Source organism: Cherax quadricarinatus, chromosome 14, assembly GCF_038502225.1.
Source record: "Cherax quadricarinatus isolate ZL_2023a chromosome 14, ASM3850222v1, whole genome shotgun sequence".
In the NCBI taxonomy this organism is placed as follows: domain Eukaryota; kingdom Metazoa; phylum Arthropoda; class Malacostraca; order Decapoda; family Parastacidae; genus Cherax; species Cherax quadricarinatus.
The window spans coordinates 19,610,985-19,635,345 of NC_091305.1; the positions used below are offsets into that span (position 1 = coordinate 19,610,985).

Here is a 24,361-nt window from a genome sequence, read left to right on the forward strand (position 1 = left end):
CTACAGACTGATACACTCTTGAAGTCATTCTGTTTCGCTCCATTCTCTCTACATGTCCGAACCACCTCAACAACCCTTCCTCAGCCCTCTGGACAACAGTTTTGGTAATCCCGCACCTCCTCCTAACTTCCAAACTATGAATTCTCTGCATTATATTCACACCACACATTGCCCTCAGACATGACATCTCCACTGCCTCCAGCCTTCTCCTCGCTGCAACATTCATCACCCATGCTTCACACCCATATAAGAGCGTTGGTAAAACTATACTCTCATACATTCCCCTCTTTGCCTCCAAGGACAAAGTTCTTTGTCTCCACAGACTCCTAAGTGCACCACTCACTCTTTTTCCCTCATCAATTCTATGATTCACCTCATCTTTCATAGACCCATCCGCTGACACGTCCACTCCCAAATATCTGAATACATTCACCTCCTCCATACTCTCTCCCTCCAATCTGATATTCAATCTTTCATCACCTAATCTTTTTGTTATCCTCATAACCTTACTCTTTCCTGTATTCACCTTTAATTTTCTTCTTTTGCACACCCTACCAAATTCATCCACCAATCTCTGCAACTTCTCTTCAGAATCTCCCAAGAGCACAGTGTCATCAGCAAAGAGCAGCTGTGACAACTCCCACTTTGTGTGTGATTCTTTATCTTTTAACTCCACGCCTCTTGCCAAGACCCTCGCATTTACTTCTCTTACAACCCCATCTATAAATATATTAAACAACCACGGTGACATCACATATCCTTGTCTAAGGCCTACTTTTACTGGGAAAAAATTTCCCTCTTTCCTACATACTCTAACTTGAGCCTCACTATCCTTGTAAAAACTCTTCACTGCTTTCAGTACCCTACCTCCTACACCATACACTTGCAACATCTGCCACATTGCCCCCCTATCCACCCTGTCATACGCCTTTTCCAAATCCATAAATGCCACAAAGACCTCTTTAGCCTTATCTAAATACTGTTCACTTATATGTTTCACTGTAAACACCTGGTCCACACACCCCCTACCTTTCCTAAAGCCTCCTTGTTCATCTGCTATCCTATTCTCCGTCTTACTCTTAATTCTTTCAATTATAACTCTACCATACACTTTACCAGGTACACTCAACAGACTTTTTTTTTTTTTTTTTTTCCAACAAGTCGGTCGTCTCCCACCGAGGCAGGGTGACCCAAAAAAAGAAAGAAAATCCCCAAAAAGAAAATACTTTCATCATCATTCAACACTTTCACCACACTCACACATTATCACTGCTTTTGCAGAGGTGCTCAGAATATAACAGTTTAGAAGCATATACGTATAGAGATACACAACATATCCCTCCAAACTGCCAATATCCCAAACCCCTCCTTTAAAGTGCAGGCATTGTACTTCCCATTTCCAGGACTCAAGTCCGACTATATGAAAATAACCGGTTTCCCTGAATCCCTTCACTAAATATTACCCTGCTCACACTCCAACAGACTTATCCCCCTATAATTTTTGCACTCTCTTTTATCCCCTTTGCCTTTATACAAAGGAACTATGCATGCTCTCTGCCAATCCCTAGGTACCTTACCCTCTTCCATACATTTATTAAATAATTGCACCAACCACTCCAAAACTATATCCCCACCTGCTTTTAACATTTCTATCTTTATCCCATCAATCCCGGCTGCCTTACCCCCTTTCATTTTACCTACTGCCTCACGAACTTCCCCCACACTCACAACTGGCTCTTCCTCACTCCTACAAGATGTTATTCCTCCTTGCCCTATACACGAAATCACAGCTTCCCTATCTTCATCAACATTTAACAATTCCTCAAAATATTCCCTCCATCTTCCCAATACCTCTGACTCTCCATTTAATAACTCTCCTCTCCTATTTTTAACTGACAAATCCATTTGTTCTCTAGGCTTCCCTAACTTGTTTATCTCACTCCAAAACTTTTTCTTATTTTCAACAAAATTTGTTGATAACATCTCACCCACTCTCTCATTTGCTCTCTTTTTACATTGCTTCACCACTCTCTTAACCTCTCTCTTTTTCTCCATATACTCTTCCCTCCTTGCATCACTTCTACTTTGTAAAAACTTCTCATATGCTAACTTTTTCTCCCTTACTACTCTCTTTACATCATCATTCCACCAATCGCTCCTCTTCCCTCTTGCACCCACTTTCCTGTAACCACAAACTTCTGCTGAACACTCTAACACTACATTTTTAATCCTACCCCATACCTCTTCGACCCCATTGCCTATGCTCTCATTAGCCCATCTATCCTCCAATAGCTGTTTATATCTTACCCTAACTGCCTCCTCTTTTAGTTTATAAACCTTCACCTCTCTCTTCCCTGATGCTTCTATTCTCCTTGTATCCCATCTACCTTTTCTCTCAGTGTAGCTACAACTAGAAAGTGATCTGATATATCTGTGGCCCCTCTATAAACATGTACATCCTGAAGTCTACTCAACAGTCTTTTATCTACCAATACATAATCCAACAAACTACTGTCATTTCGCCCTACATCATATCTTGTATACTTATTTATCCTCTTTTTCTTAAAATATGTATTACCTATAACTAAACCCCTTTCTATACAAAGTTCAATCAAAGGGCTCCCATTATCATTTACACCTGGCACCCCAAACTTACCTACCACACCCTCTCTACTTTAGCATTCAGGTCCCCTACCACAATTACTCTCTCACTTGGTTCAAAGGCTCCTATACATTCACTTAACATCTCCCAAAATCTCTCTCTCTCCTCTGCATTCCTCTCTTCTCCAGGTGCATACACGCTTATTATGACCCACTTCTCGCATCCAACCTTTACTTTAATCCACATAATTCTTGAATTTACACATTCATATTCTCTTTTCTCCTTCCATAACTGATCATTTAACATTACTGCTACCCCTTCCTTTGCTCTAACTCTCTCAGATACTCCAGATTTAATCCCATTTATTTCCCCCCACTGAAACTCTCCTACCCCCTTCAGCTTTGTTTCGCTTAGAGCCAGGACATCCAACTTCTTTTCATTCATAACATCAGCAATCATCTGTTTCTTGTCATCCGCACTACATCCACGCACATTTAAGCATCCCAGTTTTATAAAGTTTTTCTTCTTCTCTTTTTTAGTAAATGTATACAGGAGAAGGGGTTATTAGCCCATTGCTCCCGGCATTTTAGTCGCCTCATACGACACGCATGGCTTACGGAGGAAAGATTCTTTTCCACTTCCCCATGGACAATAGAAGAAATAAGAAAGAACAAGAGCTATTTAGAAAAAGGAGAAAAACCTAGATGTATGTATATATATATATATGCATGTGCGTGTCTGTGAAGTGTGACCAAAGTGTAAGTAGGAGTAGCAAGATATGCCTGTTATCTAGCGTGTTTATGAGACAGAAAAAGAAACCAGCAATCCTACCATCATGCAAAACAGTTACAGGTTTTTGTTTCACAGTCATCTGGCAGGACGGTAGTACTTCCCTGGGTGGTTGCTGTCTACCAACCTACTACCTACATATATATATACATATATATATATATATTTTTTTTTTTTTTTTTCAACAAGTCGGCCGTCTCCCACCGAGGCAGGGTGACCCAAAAAAAAGAAAGAAAATCCCCAAAAAGAAAATACTTTCATCATCATTCAACACTTTCACCACACTCGCACATTATCACTGTTTTTGCAGAGGTGCTCAGAATACAACAGTCTAGAAGCATACACATATAAAGATACACAACATATCCCTCCAAACTGCCAATATCCCAAACCACTCCTTTAAAGTGCAGGCATTGTACTTCCCATTTCCAGGACTCAAGTCCGACTATATGAAAATAACCGGTTTCCCTGAATCCCTTCACTAAATATTACCCTGCTCACACTCCAACAGATCGTCAGGTCCCAAGTACCATTCGTCTCCATTCACTCCTATCTAACACGCTCACGCACGCTTGCTGGAAGTCCAAGCCCCTTGCCCACAAAACCTCCTTTACCCCCTCTCTCCAACCCTTTCGAGGACGACCCCTACCCCGCCTTCCTTCCCCTATAGATTTATATGCTTTCCATGTCATTCTACTTTGATCCATTCTCTCTAAATGACCAAACCACTTCAACAACCCCTCTTCTGCCCTCTGACTAATACTTTTATTAACTCCACACCTTCTCCTAATTTCCACACTCCGAATTTTCTGCATAATATTTACACCACACATTGCCCTTAGACAGGACATCTCCACTGCCTCCAACCGTCTCCTCGTTGCTGCATTTACCACCCAAGCTTCACATCCATATAAGAGTGTTGGTACTACTATACTTTCATACATTCCCTTCTTTGCCTCCATAGATAACGTTTTTTGACTCCACATATACCTCAACGCACCACTCACCTTTTTTCCCTCATCAATTCTATGATTAACCTCATCCTTCATAAATCCATCCGCCGACACGTCAACTCCCAAGTATCTGAAAACATTCACTTCTTCCATACTCCTCCTCCCCAATTTGATATCCAATTTTTCTTTATCTAAATCATTTGATACCCTCATCACCTTACTCTTTTCTATGTTCACTTTCAACTTTCTACCTTTACACACATTCTCAAACTCATCCACTAACCTTTGCAATTTTTCTTTAGAATCTCCCATAAGCACAGTATCATCAGCAAAAAGTAACTGTGTCAATTCCCATTTTGAATTTGATTCCCCATAATTTAATCCCACCCCTCTCCCGAACACCCTAGCATTTACTTCTTTTACAACCCCATCTATAAATATATTAAACAACCATGGTGACATTACACATCCCTGTCTAAGACCTACTTTTACCGGGAAGTAGTCTCCCTCTCTTCTACACACCCTAACCTGAGCCTCACTATCCTCATAAAAGCTCTTTACAGCATTTAGTAACTTACCACCTATTCCATAAACTTGCAACATCTGCCACATTGCTCCTCTATCCACTCTATCATATGCCTTTTCTAAATCCATAAATGCAATAAAAACTTCCCTACCTTTATCTAAATACTGTTCACATATATGCTTCAATGTAAACACTTGATCTACACATCCCCTACCCACTCTGAAGCCTCCTTGCTCATCCGCAATTCTACATTCTGTATTACCTCTAATTCTTTCAATTATAACTCTACCGTATACTTTTCCTGGTATACTCAGTAAACTTATTCCTCTATAATTTTTACAATCTCTTTTGTCCCCTTTCCCTTTATATAAAGGAACTATACACGCTCTCCGCCAATCCCTAGGTACCTTCCCCTCTTTCATACATTTATTAAACAAAAGTACCAACCACTCCAACACTATATCCCCCCCTGCTTTTAACATTTCTGTCATGATCCCATCAGTTCCAGCTGCTTTACCCCCTTTCATTCTACGTAATGCCTCACGTATCTCCACCACACTTACATTCTGCTCTTCTTCACTCCTAAAAGATGGTATACCTCCCTGGCCAGTGCATGAAATTACCGCCTCCCTTTCTTCCTCAACATTTAAAAGTTCCTCAAAATATTCTCGCCATCTACCTAATACCTCCCTCTCCCCATCTACTAACTCCCCTACTCTGTTTTTAACGGACAAATCCATACTTTCCCTAGGCTTTCTTAACTTGTTTAACTCACTCCAAAATTTTTTCTTATTTTCATTAAAATTTCTTGACAGTGCCTCTCCCACTCTTTCATCTGCTCTCCTTTTGCACTCTCTCACCACTCTCTTCACCTTTCTTTTACTCTCCATATACTCTGCTCTTCTTATAACACTTCTGCTTTGTAAAAACCTCTCGTAAGCTACCTTTTTCTCTTTTATCACACCCTTTACTTCATCATTCCACCAATCACTCCTCTTTCCTCCTGCCCCCACCCTCCTATAACCACAAACTTCTGCCCCACATTCTAATACTGCATTTTTAAAACTATTCCAACCCTCTTCAACCCCCACACTACTCATCTTTGCACTAGCCCACCTTTCTGCCAATAGTCGCTTATATCTCGCCCGAACTTCCTCCTCCCTTAGTTTATACACTTTCACCTCCCTCTTACTTGTTGTTGCCACCTTCCTCTTTTCCCATCTACCTCTTACTCTAACTGTAGCTACAACTAAATAATGATCTGATATATCAGTTGCCCCTCTATAAACATGTACATCCTGGAGCCTACCCATCAACCTTTTATCCACCAATACATAATCTAACAAACTACTTTCATTACGTGCTACATCATACCTTGTATATTTATTTATCCTCTTTTTCATAAAATATGTATTACTTATTACCAAATTTCTTTCTACACATAGCTCAATTAAAGGCTCCCCATTTACATTTACCCCTGGCACCCCAAATTTACCTACTACTCCCTCCATAACATTTTTACCCACTTTAGCCTTGAAATCCCCAACCACCATTACCCTCACACTTGATTCAAAACTCCCCACGCATTCACTCAACATTTCCCAGAATCTCTCTCTCTCCTCTACACTTCTCTCTTCTCCAGGTGCATACACGCTTACTATAACCCACTTTTCACATCCAATCTTTATTTTACTCCACATAATCCTTGAATTTATGCATTTGTAGTCCCTCTTTTCCTGCCATAGCTTATCCTTCAACATTATTGCTACTCCTTCTTTAGCTCTAACTCTATTTGAAACCCCTGACCTAATCCCATTTATTCCTCTCCATTGAAACTCTCCCACCCCCTTCAGCTTTGTTTCACTTAAAGCCAGGACATCCAGTTTCTTCTCATTCATAACATCCACAATCATCTCTTTCTTATCATTTGCACAACATCCACGCACATTCAGACTTCCCACTTTGACAATTTTCTTCTTCTTATTCTTTTTAGTAATCTTTACAGGAAAAGGGGTTACTAGCCCATTGTTCCCGGCAGTTTAGTTGACTTTTACAACACGCATGGCTTACGGAGGAAAGATTCTTATTCCACTTCCCTATGGATATAAAAGGAAAAGTAATAAGACCAAGAACTATTAAGATAAAATCAAAGAAAACTCAGATGAGTGTGTATAAATAAACATGTACATGTATGTGTAGTGTGACCTACGTGTAAGTAGAAGTAGCAAGACATACCTGTAATCTTGCATATTTATGAGACAGACAAAAGACACCAGCAATCCTACCATCATGTAAAACAATTACAGGCTTTCGTTTTACACTCACTAGGCAGGACGGTAGTACCTCCCTGGGTGGTTGCTGTCTACCAACCTACTAACTATATATATATATATATATATATATATATATATATATATATATATATATTTATATATATTTTTATATATATATATTTATATATATATACACACACACACACACACACACACACACACACACACACACACACACACACACACACACACACACACACACACACACACACACACACACACACACACACACACACACTTTGATCAAAGTAGAATGACATGGAAAGTATATAAATCTATAGGGGAAGGAAGGAGGGGTAGGGGTCGTCCTCGAAAGGGTTGGAAAGAGGGGGTAAAGGAGGTTTTGTGGGCAAGGGGCTTGGACTTCCAGCAAGCGTGTGTGAGCGTGTTAGATAGGAGTGAATGGAGACAAATGATACTTGGGACCTGACGATCTGTTGGAGTGTGAGCAGGGTAATATTTAGTGAAGGGATTCAGGGAAACTGGTTATTTTCATATAGTCGGACTTGAGTCCTGGAAATGGGAAGTACAATGCCTGCACTTTAAAGGAGGGGTTTGGGATATTGGCAGTTTGGAGGGATATGTTGTGTATCTTTATATGTATATGCTTCTAAACTTGTATTCTGAGCACCTCTGCAAAAACAGTGATAATGTGTGAGTGTGGTGAAAGTGTTGAATGATGATGAAAGTATTTTCTTTTTGGGGATTTTCTTTCTTTTTTGGGTCACCCTGCCTCGGTGGGAGACGGCCGACTTGTTGAAAAAAAAAAATATATATATATATATACACACCCCTCTGGGCTTTCTTCTATTTTCTTACTAGTTCTTGTTCTTGTTTATTTCCTCTTATCTCCATGGGGAAGTGGAACAGAATTCTTACTCCGTAAGCCATGCGTATTGTAAGAGGCGACTAAAATGCTGGGAGCAAGGGGCTAGTAACCCCTTCTCCTGTATAAATTACTAAATTTAAAGAGAGAAACTTTCGTTTTTCTTTTTGGGCCACCCTGCCTCGGTGGGATACGGCTGGTTTGTTGAGAGAAGAAAAAAAAAATCCCGGATTTTGTATAGGTCATTTCTCTTGGGCGTATTCTTGTCCTAGAAGTGCAACATTCGTAGCAACAGAGTGAATCTGTTGCAGGGAAGGAGGTCACTGAAGACTGGGGTGCTGATGAAGTAGTCTGTGGACCAGTAGTGTGCTATATTGTTCTTTTATGTATATGGCATAAGCATGACAGTGCCAAAGAACAAATACATTTCAGCCACAGTTGTATCCTTCCACCTGCGCAGCCGTGACGATTCTGCAACGTCTGTGTGGTCCATCGTATACCGGTAGTACATGTTGGTCTGGGTAACAATAAGGTTCATTATAGGCTCATCAAAGAATACCTGGAAATAGTCTAACTCTGTAGACTCATTTGTGATGGGACATTCAGGCCTGATGCCACTTCCACTGACATCAAAATTGAAAGGATATGGCATGAATGGTGTACTTTCTGTCCAGTTCTATTCGTGGTCACATGGTGCAGGGTGAACCTGTAGCATGGGGTGTGGGGGAGCAGGAGGGGGATGGGAGTGGAGGCAGCACATGGTTGAAAGGGTGCTGGGCAGTCCTTTGTCTGCCCACCCACCACGCCCTGAGGCCCAGGCACCAATGCCACCAACCTCCTCTTCCTCCATCCCAGCATATTCCTTTCATGTTCACTATCACTATCAGTGGCTGGGGTTTTGGATCGTGACCTGTCATGACCCTTTTCACTGACTGCATATGGTACACTGCCTGAACGTAGGCGACAATGCCTAAAAGTACGTTTCACTGGGAATAATGCACATCGCTTACACTCGACGAATCCTCTATGGGCATAAAATCAATTTCATCCTCGTCACTTATATCACTTTCACTATCGTCAACACCAAAACACATGGAAAATTATAATTTCCTCTTGCAGAGGTGCCTTTGAGTAGTAACACTAGCAATGCCAGAGGAGCTGGGCTGAAGGTCTGCTGTGGCCACACTGGCCACATTGGCCACCTCAGAGGTGATGAGCTGAGGGTCATCTGGGTTATCATCAACAGTTTCACTAATTCCTTGATCACTAGCGGCTATATCAGTGTCAAAATCGCTAAATTCATGTTCTCTATCACTTTCTGAGAATAGTAGTGTTAATACGGCGAGGCTTGAGTGAATCACGGGGGTTTGCCATGATGCTGACCCAAAATGGAGCTGAAACTACTAGTACTCTCATGCAGTACCCCGGCATCCCCAATTTTTTTCATACTGCACACACCTAGAGTGCAGACCCATTTTCTCATGTCTAGGCAATTCAGGCCTACTGTGCCAATTTTGAAGAAATGAAAAATAAAACGTAGATCTACATTCGGAGTGCTAGAAGTGCAAACGAAGATCTACGTTTGGACAGTTTAAGGGTTAAAGTTGGCAAAATGTTGTGACAACTGTGATGGCAGATACTGACCTTGCTGATTTCCGAGAAAACATTAATGCAACAGAAAATTTTGTGAAAGTTACTGATTTTATGCAGTTGGATCGTACAATGTTGCATATGTTTCATCACTGTATATTTGAATAAAATATTTCAATAGATGTTACTGTCTGTTTCTACAGTATAACATTTACCTGTATATTTGAGCTGAAATTTGATGTTCTAATTCTGTTTGCTTGATGCTTATTTCAATTGAATGAGTGAAAAGAATTTTATTTTTTTGTAGGCAGAAAAAATGGAATCTCCAGAGCTTATCAGATCTGAAAATGAAGTAAACCCAAGGCAATTGGATCCATGTGCCATTGGACCAGCTGACAATTCAACTGTCATTCTATGGAATTATATACAAAGAAAATAGGCCTCAAGTTTTTCAAAGATTTTGAAGCTGAAGAGCAAGAGATGTTAAGTAAGCACTCAGATCTGAAATTCAATGAGGAATTAAGAATCTGCTTGCAACACAAAGCCTTTTTTTAACAATATATTAACAGCAGGAAAGATACTGTTGTAACCCATTTTCAAAGAAAAATCACAGAATTAAGAAGAGCCTTAAACTGATCAACTGCTCAGCTGCAGATAAGCTGAAAAAAAAAAATAAAAAAAATGGCAAAAATTGTCGATATCATGCCAAAAAGACACTTTTCTGAAAACTTTAAGCTTAATTTGCAAAATAATATCAGTCCCTATCAACTCAGATCACAATTTCTGAAAATGCCACCGATAATTGTATAAGGACACCTAAACATGAGGTTCTAGCTCTTGTTGCTCTATAACAGCAGCAACTGAAAAATGCCTGGTTTTCATTATAACGTTGCACAAGTCAAAAATCACTATTTTTAAGGCCTGTTTTCTCCCTTTAAGGCAAAACCCATCTCCATAAAATAGATATCTTGTAGTTTAGAATCTGCTCTTTCTAATGAAGGTTTTTTAAGAAAATTGGTGGTGCTGCTTTTTTGCTACTGGTCTCCAAAAAAATGGCCTAAAATTCAATGTATGGTCTGGGAGGACATTTTTAGAACAGGAACTAAAAATATTTGGAGTCTGATAATTTAGGATTGTGATGATGTTCACTTGGATAACTGGCTAGAATAATGTCATACTAAAATAATATTCAAATGAATTCAAGATTCAATTTTATAAAACAGATTTTTTTTTGCCAATTTCAGCTTCAGCATGTAAGTTTTAGACCTAGAATCTTGTGGTGTGAGAGTGCCTGTGAGGGCTGCGGCGGTGCCTTCCCTGGCACTGCCCTCGACGCCTCCTCCCTGACTCCCAGTTATCGCTGCTGCTGCAACGGTACACCACAATTGCTAGCCTTAGTCTACTCGATTTTTTAAATCAGCTTCAAAAATTGTATAGGCATGTCAACTTACACAGGTTTTACTCTTCTAGATCTGCCACAGCAATAATCTGAACACTGCCAATTGTGCTATGGGTTGGTGAAATTTTCACAGGCCTCCACTGAGGGCCATAACATTACTACTACTGCATATCATGAAATAAAACTTTCCCAAAGTTAGTATGACACACATGCCAACCTTCGTGAAAAATTTTATTGAAATTGGAGATGGTCAAGTGTGGACCCCTGACCCACTTGACATGGAATGACTCAGTAATCACCTACTGAGTGACCAAAATGCATTCCATGCTATAGTTAGAGATACAGTACTGTAAAAATATCTAGTACACTTTTTTCCTATTATCTAGATCCAAATTTTGATTAAGTATTAGAGAGGTACTAATAACCTGTAAACAAAGAAGAAAAAATAAAGAATACAGATCTTTTTTTCTTTTATCTCCATGTTTTCTGATAATATACAATGACAGTGACATTTGGCAGATTTAAGTTTTATGCATATGTGGTAGACTCATTTATTTGGTTGAGATTAGCAAAGCAGAGTAAACAAAAATACAATACAGTGGTTGAGGAGAGTTTAGTCAGCCTGCTGTGCAAGTACATTAGAATTCCACTTTGGCAGAATTCGCTTAGACAAAAATTTCCCATGGCAAATGGACTATCAAGAAACAGATAAACACTGAATGAAAGTTAAGAAGCAAGACCAAAAGTTGGTGCACACCCACCTGCAAACTCAAATAGGTAATTACTAACAGGCACAGCTCTATTTCTGTAGCTGCAAGTAATCATGCAGAGATGTAGGTAAAAATAGCCACATTACCTGGTACCAGTTAATCCCAGCATCAGTAGAAATATAGAGTGCAGTATGACCTTTCATTGAATTTCCAATTGTACCTGTAGCCAAAATGAGACCTGGAGCACTTGCTTTACTTAATATAGGCATGGTCTGAGTTGATGGATAAAGGTGACTTAGCTCTTGACTCACATGTAAAGAGCAACCATTAGCCTGCAAGAAATTTGTTTTGCAAATTACTGGCGTACAGTATTTAATTACATGTATAATTAACCCATAAACGGTCCAAGCAGATCTACATTCACATGTGTAGTGCTACAAAAGTATATCTAATTTTTTTTTACATATTTTCAAACATAACAAAAAAAAAAAGTAGATCAAAGTTTTTTACACATTTTCAAATGTAGAAAAACAAAAAGATCTACTTTTTTTACATACATTCAAATGTTGAAAAAACGTATATATACGTTTGGACCGTTTACGGGTTAAAGATTGTATACAGTTAAATTAAAGAATAGAAACCATTCACTGCCTTAGATTTATAGAACCTCTTGGTCATCCTATTCTGTTTCATCCTCTCTAAATGCCCAACCCTTCCTCAGCCCTCTGAATTTTACCTCTGAAAACCCAGCTCCGTCTTCTAGTTTCTATACTCCAAATTCTATGAATAATATTCACACCCTCACATTACTTTCAAACATGACATCTCCTCTGCCCCCAGTCTCCTCCTTGCTGCAACATTTAAATATAGTATAGCAATGCATCTCAATAAAAAAGTTTACTAACCCTCTTACAGTCGATAGGATTATCATCCACATCTTTTCTTGGTGGTTGAAGAGGTTTCCACTGTGCACCTTGATCAAATGTGATATAAGAAGTTAATTGTTCTGGTCCAAGCTTACTAAAGCTTGTTGTAAAGTTAGGCATCAGCTGAGAAGCAATGAACACCCCTCGCACACCCTCAACTGGATGCAGATCAGCAAAGGTCTTGTCTGCTACTTCACTGTGAAAGATAGTAACCTAATCAAATTCAACATAAAAAATAAAATGTTAGATTGAGATGTTAATAAAAATTAACACACTGAAGAAAAGAGTCCACAGTTTCAGTGCCTAGACACGACTTCTATTTTTACCATACTGGGCGTTTCCCACCAAAGCAGGGCAACCCAAAATGGAAACACATTCACCATCAAGCAAAGAAACATTACAATTCAAATGACCCTCAGAACTACAGCATCCATATTCAACCTTCAGAGTACAGGCACTGTCCTACCCAACTTCCAGGGCTCAGTCTGGCTAACCAGTTTTCCCTGAAGCCATACATAAAGTTACCTTGCTCACACTCCAATATGTCAAGTCCTAAAAACCACATGTCTCAGCTTACTCCATCTAACACGTTTATACAAACTTGCTGGATGCTTACACCTCTTCTACCCAGTGTCTTTCACACCCTCCCTCCATTCCATCCTGGAATGGCCCTTCTTCCTTCTACCCCAGACCTGTACATCTTTGTAATTCTATACCACTCCATTATTTCTAAACTCCATAACCACCTGAACATCCCCTCTCCTGCCCTCTGAATTCCTTCTTCCATAACTTTACACCATCTTCTAATTTCTTTGCTTCAAGTTCTCTGCATATTATTCAGACCACCATTACTCTCATACGTAACATCACCACTACCTCTAGCCTCTCTTAGATGTAATGTTTAGCATGTGTCCACTCATGTAAGTGTTGTTACCACTGAACTCTGGTATATTCGTATTTCTGCCTCTATACATAAACACTTCACTACTACTTTCATTCCCTTGTGCAGGAAGGCCCCACTTATGCAGCAGGTTAGGTTCCAGGCTACTGATATAAAGAGAAAATTGCTATAAAATGAAAAAGACTTTTTTTTCTACTTTCAAATGCATATAGAAGCCTGATAACCTGCTTATACTAACTTATATTAAGTGAGTAATAAATCTAGGCCTAAAAAATGCATATACAGTACAGAGTTACTTATTTTAAAACATTTTCATCCTTAGCTTATAGCAAGTGGTGAATATATTTCTTGTAGGAAGTCTGAATAAAGACCAAGTATAACTGAAAATTGTGGATACCTGAAACTATGGATAGTAGCAAACCCTATGTAAGACATTTTTTGTTTACATACATACCTATGATAAAGTTTACTTGATAAATTATGCAAAATAAGTCTAAAATTAGCACTTTCACTGATGGGAAGCATTTCACAGCTCTGAAGAACTGCCAGCATCACTAGTTTTGCACTCTGAGGCCATTACGTATTAACAAAATTAAGGGTTATTTTTGGGCCACAGTAAACCGTGGATAACAAACTGCGGATACCGAATACGTGGATATGGGGGTTCTATTTTTCTTTCTTTCTTTCAATACATCGGCCGTATCCCACCGAGGCGGGGTGGCCCAAAAGGAAAAACAAAAGTTTCTCCTTTTACATTTAGTAATAAATACAGGAGAAGGGGTTACTAGCCCCTTGCTCCCGGCATTTTAGTTGCCTCTTACAACACGCATGGCGTACGGAGGAAGAATTCTGGTCCACTTCCCCATGGAGATAAGAGGAAATAAACAAGAACAAGAACTAGAAAGAAAATAAAAGAAAACCCAGAGGGGTATGTATATATACGCTTGTACATGTATGTGTAGTGTGACCTAAATGTAAGTAGAAGTAGCAAGATGTACCTGAAATCTTGCATGTTCATGAGACAGAAAAAAGGACACCAGCAATCCTACCATCATGTAAAACAATCACAGGCTTTCGTTTTTATTGTATTAGCAAAATGCTGTAAAGAAAAGTGCTACAAAGCAGGGCCCTCCTGTATATTCTATGGTTCAACTCTCGTAGACCCATCTGCCAACATGTCCACTCCTAAGTATGTAGTAAATACAACTACTCCCTTATTTACAAACAGGTTCAGTTCCGAGTGGTCATTTGTAAGTCCATTTTTTTTTTTTTTTTTTTCAACAAGTCGGTCGTCTCCCACCGAGGCAGGGTGACCCAAAAAAGAAAGAAAATCCCCAAAAAGAAAATACTTTCATCATCATTCAACACTTTCACCACACTCACACATTATCACTGCTTTTGCAGAGGTGCCCAGAATACAACAGTTTAGAAGCATATACATATACAGATACACAACATATCCCTCCAAACTGCCAATATCCCAAACCACTCCTTTAAAGTGCAGGCATTGTACTTCCCATTTCCAGGACTCAAGTCCGACTATATGAAAATAACCGGTTTCCCTGAATCCCTTCACTAAATATTACCCTGCTCACACTCCAACAGATCGTCAGGTCCCAAGTATCATTCGTCTCCATTCACTCCTATCTAACACGCTCATGCACGCTTGCTGGAAGTCCAAGCCCCTCGCCCACAAAACCTCCTTTACCCCCTCCTTCCAACCCTTTCGAGGACGACCTCTACCCCTCTTTCCTTCCCCTATAGATTTATATGCTTTCCATGTCATTCTACTTTGATCCATTCTCTCTAAATGACAAAACCACCTCAACAACCCCTCTTCTGCCCTCTGACTAATGCTTTTATTAACTCCACACCTTCTCCTAATTTCCACACTCCGAATTTTCTGCATAATATTTACACCACACATTGCCCTTAGACAGGACATCTCCACTGCCTCCAACCGTCTCCTCGCTGCTGCATTTACCACCCAAGCTTTACATCCATATAAGAGTGTTGGTACTACTATACTTTCATACATTCCCTTCTTTGCCTCCACAGATAACGTTTTTTGACTCCACATATACCTCAACGCACCACTCACCTTTTTTCCCTCATCAATTCTATGATTAACCTCATCCTTCATAAATCCATCTGCCGACACGTCAACTCCCAAGTATCTGAAAACATTCACTTCTTCCATACTACTCCTCCCCAATTTGATATCCAATTTTTCTTTATCTAAATCATTTGATACCCTCATCACCTTACTCTTTTCTATGTTCACTTTCAACTTTCTACCTTTACACATATTCTCAAACTCATCCACTAACCTTTGCAATTTTTCTTTAGAATCTCCCATAAGCACAGTATCATCAGCAAAAAGTAACTGTGTCAATTCCCATTTTGAAATTGATTCCCCATAATTTAATCCTACCCCTCTCCCGAACACCCTAGCATTTACTTCTTTTACAACCCCATCTATAAATATATTAAACAACCATGGTGACATTACACATCCCTGTCTAAGACCTACTTTTACCGGGAAGTATTCTCCCTCTCTTCTACACACCCTAACCTGAGCCTCACTATCCTCATAAAAGCTCTTTACAGCATTTAGTAACTTACCACCTATTCCATAAACTTGCAACATCTGCCACATTGCTCCTCTATCCACTCTACCATATGCCTTTTCTAAATCCATAAATGCAATAAAAACTTCCCTACCTTTATCTAAATACTGTTCACATATATGCTTCAATGTAAACACTTGATCTACACATCCCCTACCCACTCTGAAGCCTCCTTGCTCATCCGCAATTCTACATTCTGTCTTACCTCTAATTCTTTCAATTATAACCCTACCGTATACTTTTCCTGGTATACTCAGTAAACTTATTCCTCTATAATTTTTACAATCTCTTTTGTCCCCTTTCCCTTTATATAAAGGGACTATACATGCTCTCCGCCAATCCCTAGGTACCTTCCCCTCTTTCATACATTTATTAAACAAAAGTACCAACCACTCCAACACTATATCCCCCCCTGCTTTTAACATTTCTGTGATGATCCCATCAATTCCAGCTGCTTTACCCCCTTTCATTCTACGTAATGCCTCATGTACCTCCACCACACTTACATTCTGCTCTTCTTCACTCCTAAAAGATGTTATACCTCCCTGGCCAGTGCATGAAATTACTGCCTCCCTTTCTTCCTCAACATTTAAAAGTTCCTCAAAATATTCTCGCCATCTACCTAATACCTCCCTCTCCCCATCTACTAACTCCCCTACTCTGTTTTTAATGGACAAATCCATACTTTCCCTAGGCTTTCTTAACTTGTTTAACTCACTCCAAAATTTTTTCTTATTTTCATTAAAATTTCTTGACAGTGCCTCTCCCACTCTTTCATCTGCTCTCCTTTTGCACTCTCTCACCACTCTCTTCACCTTTCTTCTACTCTCCATATACTCTGCTCTTCTTATAACACTTCTGCTTTGTAAAAACCTCTCGTAAGCTACCTTTTTCTCTTTTATCACACCCTTTACTTCATCATTCCACCAATCACTCTTCTTTCCTCCTGTCCCCACCTTCCTATAACCACAAACTTCTGCCCCACATTCTAATACTGCATTTTTAAAACTATTCCAACATAGTCCAACATATGTATGTATATAGTGTTGTACAGTAGTGTAGTATACAGTGGACCCTCAGTTATTGGCCATAATCCGTTCCAGAAGGTCGGCTTAAAACCGAAATTGCCGAAAACCGAAATAATACTTCCAATAAGAATTAATGTAAATACAATTAATTAAGGTAGTAGGTTGGTAGACAGCAACCACCCAGGGAGGTACTACCGTTCTGCCAAGTGAGTGTAAAACGAAAGCCTGTAATTGTTTTACTTGATGGTAGGATTGCTGGTGTCTTGTCTGTCTCATAAATATGCAAGATTACAGGTACGTCTTGCTACTTCTACTTACACTTAGGTCACACTAAGCATACATGTACACGTTTATTTATACACACTCATCTGAGTTTTCTTTGATTTTATCTTAGTTCTTGTTCTAATTACTTTACCTTTTACATCCATGGGGAAGTGGAATAAGAATCTTTCCTCCGTATGCCTTGCGTGCTGTAAAAGTCAACTAAAATGCCGTGAATAATGGGCTAGTAACCCCTTTTCCTGTAAAAATTACTAAAAAGAATAAGAAGAAGAAAATTATCAAAGTGGGAAGTTTGAATGTGCGTGGATGTTGTGTGAATGATAAGGAAGAGATGATTGTGGATGTTATGAATGAGAAGAAGCTGGATATCCTGGCTTTAAGTGAAACAAAGCTGAAGGGGGTGGGTGAGTTTCAGTGGAGAGGAATAAATGGGATTAGGTCAGGGGTTTCTAATAGAGTTAGAGCTAAAGAAAGGAGTAGCAATAATGTTGAAGGATAAGCTATGGCAGGAAAAGAGAGACTATAAATGAATTAATTCAAGGATTATGTGGAGTAAAATAAAGGTTGGATGTGAGAAGAGGGTTATAGTAAGCATTTATGCACCTGGGGAAGAGAGAAGTATAGAGAGAGAGAGATTTTGGGAAATGTTGAGTAATTGCATGGAGAGTTTTGAACCAAGTGTGAGAGTACTTGTGGTTGGGGATTTTAATGCTACAGTGGATAAAAATGTTGTGGAGGGAGTAATAGGTAAATTTGGGGTTCCAGGGGTAAATGAAAATGGGGAGCCTTTAATTAAGCTATGTGTAGAAAGAGGTTTGGTAATAAGCAATACATCATATTTTATGAAAAAGAGGATAAATAAATATACAAGGTATGATGTAGCACATAATCAAAGTAGTTTGTTAGATTATGTATTGGTGGATAAAAGGTTGATGGGTAGGCTCTAGGATGTACACGTTTAAAGGGGCAACTGATATATCGGATCATTATCTAGTTGCAGCTACAGTTAGAGTAAGAGGTAGATGGGATAAGAGGAAAATGACAACAAGTAAGAGGGAGGTGAAAGTGTATAAACTAAGGGAGGAGGAAGTTTGGGTGAAGTATAAGCAACTATTGGCAGAAAGGTGGGCTGGTGCAGGTATGAGTAGTGGGGGGGGTTGAAGAGGGTTGGAATAGTTTTAAAAATGCGGTATTAGAATGTGAGGCAGAAGTTTGTGGTTATAGGAGGGTGGGTGCAGAAGGATAGAGGAGTGATTGGTGGAATGATGAAGTAAAGGGTGTGATAAAAGAGAAAAAGGTAGCTTATGAGAGATATTTACAAAACAGAAGTGTTATAAGAAGAGCAGAGTATATGGAGAGTAAAAGAAAGGTGAAGAGGGTGGTGAGAGAGTGCAAAAAGGAGAGCAGATGAGAGAGTGGGAGAGGTACGGTCAAGAAATTTTAATGAAAATAAGAAAAAATTTTGGAGTGAGTTAAACAAGTTAAGAAAGCCTAGGGAACAAATGGATTTATCAGTTAAAAACAGAGTAGGGGAGTTAGTAGATGGGGAGATGGAGGTTTTGGGTAGATGGCGAGAATATTTTGAGGAACTCTTAAATGTCGACGAAGAAAGGGAGGCGGTAATTTCATGCACTGGCCAGGGAGGTATACCATCTTTTAGGAGTGAAGAGCAGGATGCGAGTGTGGGGGAGGTGCGTGAGGCATTACATAGAATGAAAGGGGGTAAAGCAGCTGGAATTGACGGGATCATGACAAAAATGTTAAAAGCAGGGGGGGACATAGTGTTGGAGTGGTTGGTATTTTTGTTTAATAAATATATGAAAGAGGGGAAGGTACCTAGGGATTGGCAGAGAGCGTGTATTGTCCCTTTATATAAAGGGAAGGGGAACAAAAGAGATTACAAAAATTATAGAGGAATAAGTTTACTGAGTATACAAGGAAAAGTGTATGGTAGGGTCATTATTGAAAGAATTAGAGGTAAGACAGAATGTAGAATTGCGGATGAGCAAGGAGGTTTTAGAGTGGGTAGGGGATGTGTAGATCAAGTGTTTACATTGAAGCATATACGTGAGCAGTATTTAGATAAAGGCAGAGAAGTTTTTATTGCATTCATGGATTTAGAAAAGGCATATGATAGAGTGGATAGGGAAGCAATGTGGCAGATGTTGCAAGTGAATGGAATAGGCTCAGGTTAGGGTGTGTAGAAGAGAGGGAGACTACTTCCCAGTAAAATTAGGTCTTAGACAGGGATGTGTAATGTCACCATGGTTGTTTAGTATATTTACAGATGGGGTTGTAAAAGAAGTAAATGCTAGGGTGTTCGGGAGAGGGGTGGGATTAAATTATGGGGAATTAAATACAAAAAGGGAAGTGACACAGTTACTTTTTTCTGATGATACTGTGCTTATGGGAGATTCTAAAGAAAAACTGCAAATGTTAGTGGACGAATTTGGGAGTGTGTGTAAAGGTAGAAAGTTGACAGTGAACATAGAAAAGAGTAAGGTGATGAGAGTATCAAATGATTTAGATAAAGAAAAATTGGATATCAAATTGGGGAGGAGAAGTATGGAAGAAGTGACTGTTTTCAGATATTTGGGAGTTGACGTGTCAGCGGATGGATTTATGAAGGATGAGGTTAATCATAGTCTCTCCTGTTAACCCTTTGACTGTTTCAGGCCCCTCTCTGAAACTGTCATTCTATGTCGCTCAATTTTTGAAAAAAAAAAAAATTATTTTTTCTTATGAAATGATAGAGAATCTTTTCCCGATGGTAATGACACCAAAAGTTCGAAATTTGGTCGAAAACTCGTGGAATTATGCTCCCGCGAAGTTAGCGGTCTCGGCGACATGTGCGTATCGGCGATTTCGCCGACTTTGAGCCCAATTTTCAGCCAATTCCATTGTTCCAGTTGACCAAACTCATAGCTATTTCTTTAGAACTCCATTTTATCTATCAGCTGAGCACAAGAAACCTCCCATTTACTAATTTGGACTACCCAATATGGTGGTCAGAAATTGGCAATTTGGCCAATTTCACACAAAATAAAAAAGATGCCAATTTCAAAATAGGGTCCAGAATAAACAAGGTAGACATTCGTGGCACTAAAATAACATATGCTCTGTTCATTAGTCACATCTCTAGGCCCCTCTTATATTATTATTGCTTTCTATTTTGATTTTTTATTCATACAAAAAAATACAAAATTTACTGTTATGCAGACGACTGCATTATTGTAAAAATGGTATAAATAATATCAGTGCACTAGTGAAAGAATATTAGACTCCCCAGTTGACGTGTATTGGACGTGTGGTGTGATTTATTTACTCTTGAACATTGGTAAAAATCGAACATTTCCGCTACTTTGAGCTCAGTTTCAAGGTCGTTTTCATCGTAAAAGTAATGAAAATCATCTCTATTTCTGTAATATGTTTTCCATTTTATCAACTAAGACCATGAAAACGCGAATACAACGATAAATACTATACGAAAATACACCTCAAAGTCGGCGTTTTATTCCAAAAAAACGATCAGTTTTTTTTTTCTCATTACGCAATGTGTGCTGCAGGATTTTTTTTATGTGGTGCACACTGACCACACAGACCCATTCTCTCACATGTGGGCCTACCAGCTTTCTCCCACTTGATTTGAAGCCGCTAGAATTATTGAGTATATATACGTCAGAAACATTGGCTCGTAAGACGTATTTATACGTCGAAAACAGTCAAAGGGTTAATACTACACAAAGCACATTACAGAGAGTGAACAATGAAAAAGGCCTTCTCTATCCAGTCTATATTTGTCTAACCTATTTTTATGCTGCCCAAGTAATAGCTTTTATATGCTTTTACTCATGTACGAGTTAATTGCTCTACCATATTGTAGAGAGAATGGAGCGAAACAGAATGACTTCAAGAGTGTATCAGTCTATAGTGGAAGGAAGGCGGGGTAGGGGTCGGCCTAGGAAAGGTTGGAGGGAGGGGGTAAAGGAGGTTTTGTGTGTGAGGGGCTTGGACTTCCAGCAGGCATGCGTGAGTGTGTTTGATAGGAGTGAATGGAGACAAATGGTTTTTAATACTTGACGTGCTGTTGAAGTGTGAGCAAAGTAACATTTATGAAGGGATTCAGGGAAACCAGCAGGCCGGACTTGAGTCCTGGAGATGGGAAGTACAGTGCCTGCACTCTGAAGTGCTTTACACTACAGTTTAAAAACTGTAGTGTAAAGCACCCTTCTGGCAAGACAGTGATGGAGTGAATGATGGTGAAAGTTTTTCTTTTTCGGGCCACCCTGCCTTGGTGGGAATCGGCCAGTGTTAATAAAAAAATATAAATTGTATTACTACTACTACAACTTATGTCACTACTACTACTACTAGTACTGCACCTCACTCTGAGCCTATATATACCCTCTGTGTCCATGTACTGTTTGTAACGGCTTGACAAAGCTCCTGGAGAGCGAAATGTTGCCACAATAAAATGTCACATTTATTGCACTTGTGTCCTTTTATTTTACATATTGTAGGTAATTCTACCAACATTATTACATAATAAACTTGCCTTCCTCTTGCCTCCTACATGTCTGTCATACACCAACAAGTCAATAAAGATAAATCAAAAAGGTAAGTGTGATGTTAAATGTTCATTTATCCATTTTATTAGTGCTTTATATTTATTTGTCATTGTTTTCTGTATGTATATTTATATTTAATCTTTAAAAAATATTTTTTTTTGTTAATACTCTTGGCAGTCTGAAACAAATTAACTGGATTTCCATTATTTCTTATGGGGAAAATTAATTTGACTAACGGCTAATTCGACTAAAGGCTAGCTCTCTGGAACGGATTAAAGCCGTTGGTTGAGGGTCCACTGTAAATACATGAACAGTTAAATCACTATTACATACCTTTATTGAAGACTCTTGTTGGCTTATGGAAGATAGGGAGGAGGAGAGAGGGAGTTGGGGTTATTGTTTGGATGGGGAATCCCCCTCCATAATGACTTCAGGTAACAAGTCCCTGTATGGGGATGCTTCCCTTCTTTGTCTTTTAATGCCATCAGGACCAGCTTGAGAGTCACTGTATCCCTGTCGCACAAAAAATCTGTCCAGAGAGGTCTCTTTCTGGCGTCTCTAAGATTTCCTTGAAGTGGGACAAGGTTTTGTCACTGAACATGTGGCAGATATGGCTTGTTTCAGCTTGGTGATGTTTCTCCACAAAAGCTTGCACCCTACTCCACATTGCACAAATCTCCTTAATCTCTGAAGAAGGCACCTCCTTCCCTCCCTCTTCCTCTTCCTCTGAAGCAAGCTCCTCAGCTGTGGTCTGTTGCTGTTCCAGATGAAGTTCTTGCAGCTCTTCAGTGGTTAGCTTTTCACTAACCTCCAATCCCATGGACTTCCCCAAACACACAAGAGATTCCACAACAGGCATCGGGTCCTCAGGGTCAGCCCCAAACTCTTCAAAATCCCTCTCTTGGACACAATCTGCCCACAATTTTCTCCAAGCAGAGTTCATAGTCCTGGAAGTCACTCCATGCCAAGCCTTACCTATAAGGCTTATGCAATGGAGGATACTGAAGTGATTCCTCCAGAGCTCTCTTTGAGTCAAGTCAGTGTCCGAGGTCACTTCAAAGCACCTTTGAAACACTGTTTTGGTGTAGAGTTTTTTGAAACTAGAAATGACCTGCTGGTCCATGGGCTGGATGAGAGGAGTGGTGTTAGGAGGCAAGAACTTCACTGTTGTAAAACGGAAGTCCCAAAACAATTGGTCTTCCAAGTCTGGAGGATGAGCAGGAGCACTGTCCAGTACCAGGAGGTACTTGAGTGGCAATTTAAGTTCCAAAAGGTATTTTTTCAGATTGGGGCCAAAGACATCATTGACCCACTCTTTGAAAATGTGCCTTGTGACCCATGCCTTATTATTAGCTCTCCACATCACACACAATCTATTTTTGACAACAATGTTTTTCTTGAATGCACTGGGATTTTCAAAGTGATACACCAGTAAAGACTTCACTTTGAAATCCCCACTAGCATTAGCACAGAACAAGAGAGTAAGCCTGTCTTTCAGAGGCTTGTGTCCTGGCAGTCTCTCTTCCTCCTGCGTAATGTAGGTCCTCTTTGGCATTTTTTCCCTAAAGAGGCCTGTTTTGTCACAAGTGAACACTTGCTGTGAGAGGAATCCTTCAACATCTACTTACACCTTGAATTCCTGCACGAATTTTTCAGCTGCACATTCGTCAGAACTTGCAGACTCCCCATGCCTTACCACACTGTGTATGCCACTACGCTTCTAAATCTCTCAAACCAGCCTTTGTTGACCCTAAATTCACTAACATCAGCACTTGTTCCAGGCATTTTCTTTACAAGATCTGCATGCAACTGCCTTGCCTTCTCACAAATAATCGACTCCACAACACTATCTCCTGCTAACTGTTTTTTGGTGATCCACAAAAACAACTTTTCCACATCTTCCATTATCGGTGACCTTTGTTTCGTTAGCACGTTTACTCCTTTCGCAACATTAGCTTCCTTGAGTTCTGCTTTCTCTGCCAGAAGAGAAATGATTGTTGATTTGTTTTTCCCATACATCCTGGCAAGTTCTAGCACTCGAACACCACTCTCATACTTTTCAACAACTTCTTTCTTAAATTCCATCGTGTTTCTCACTTTCTTTACCATAGGAACTTTACTAGGAACTTCTTTGTGGCCATGGTTACTTATTTTGCAGTTGCACTTAATCAATAACCACAAAAAACAATGGATTATAGTAAAACGTTTGGATGAATGAGCGGAAGCTTCCTCACTCACCCAGAGACAAAGCCAGACTGACACGCGAGCAGATGGTGGCGGCGGGTTGACGTGTCCCAT

General features: G+C 39.6%; 1 protein-coding gene across 1 annotated transcript in view; it reads right to left on the bottom strand.

The window, feature by feature from the left end:
* Nucleotides 1-11,802: 11,802 nt before the first annotated feature.
* LOC138852680 (sortilin-related receptor-like) overlaps nt 11,803-24,361 on the bottom strand; it is a 44,613-nt gene continuing 32,054 nt past the window's right edge. Inside the window, exons 8-9 of the mRNA XM_070084884.1 lie at nt 12,634-12,850; nt 11,803-12,060 (exon numbers count right to left, since the gene is read on the bottom strand). Of these exons, the coding sequence (XP_069940985.1) occupies nt 11,818-12,060; nt 12,634-12,850 (460 nt within the window). The 3' untranslated portion in view covers nt 11,803-11,817. The remainder of the gene's footprint in view (nt 12,061-12,633; nt 12,851-24,361) is intronic.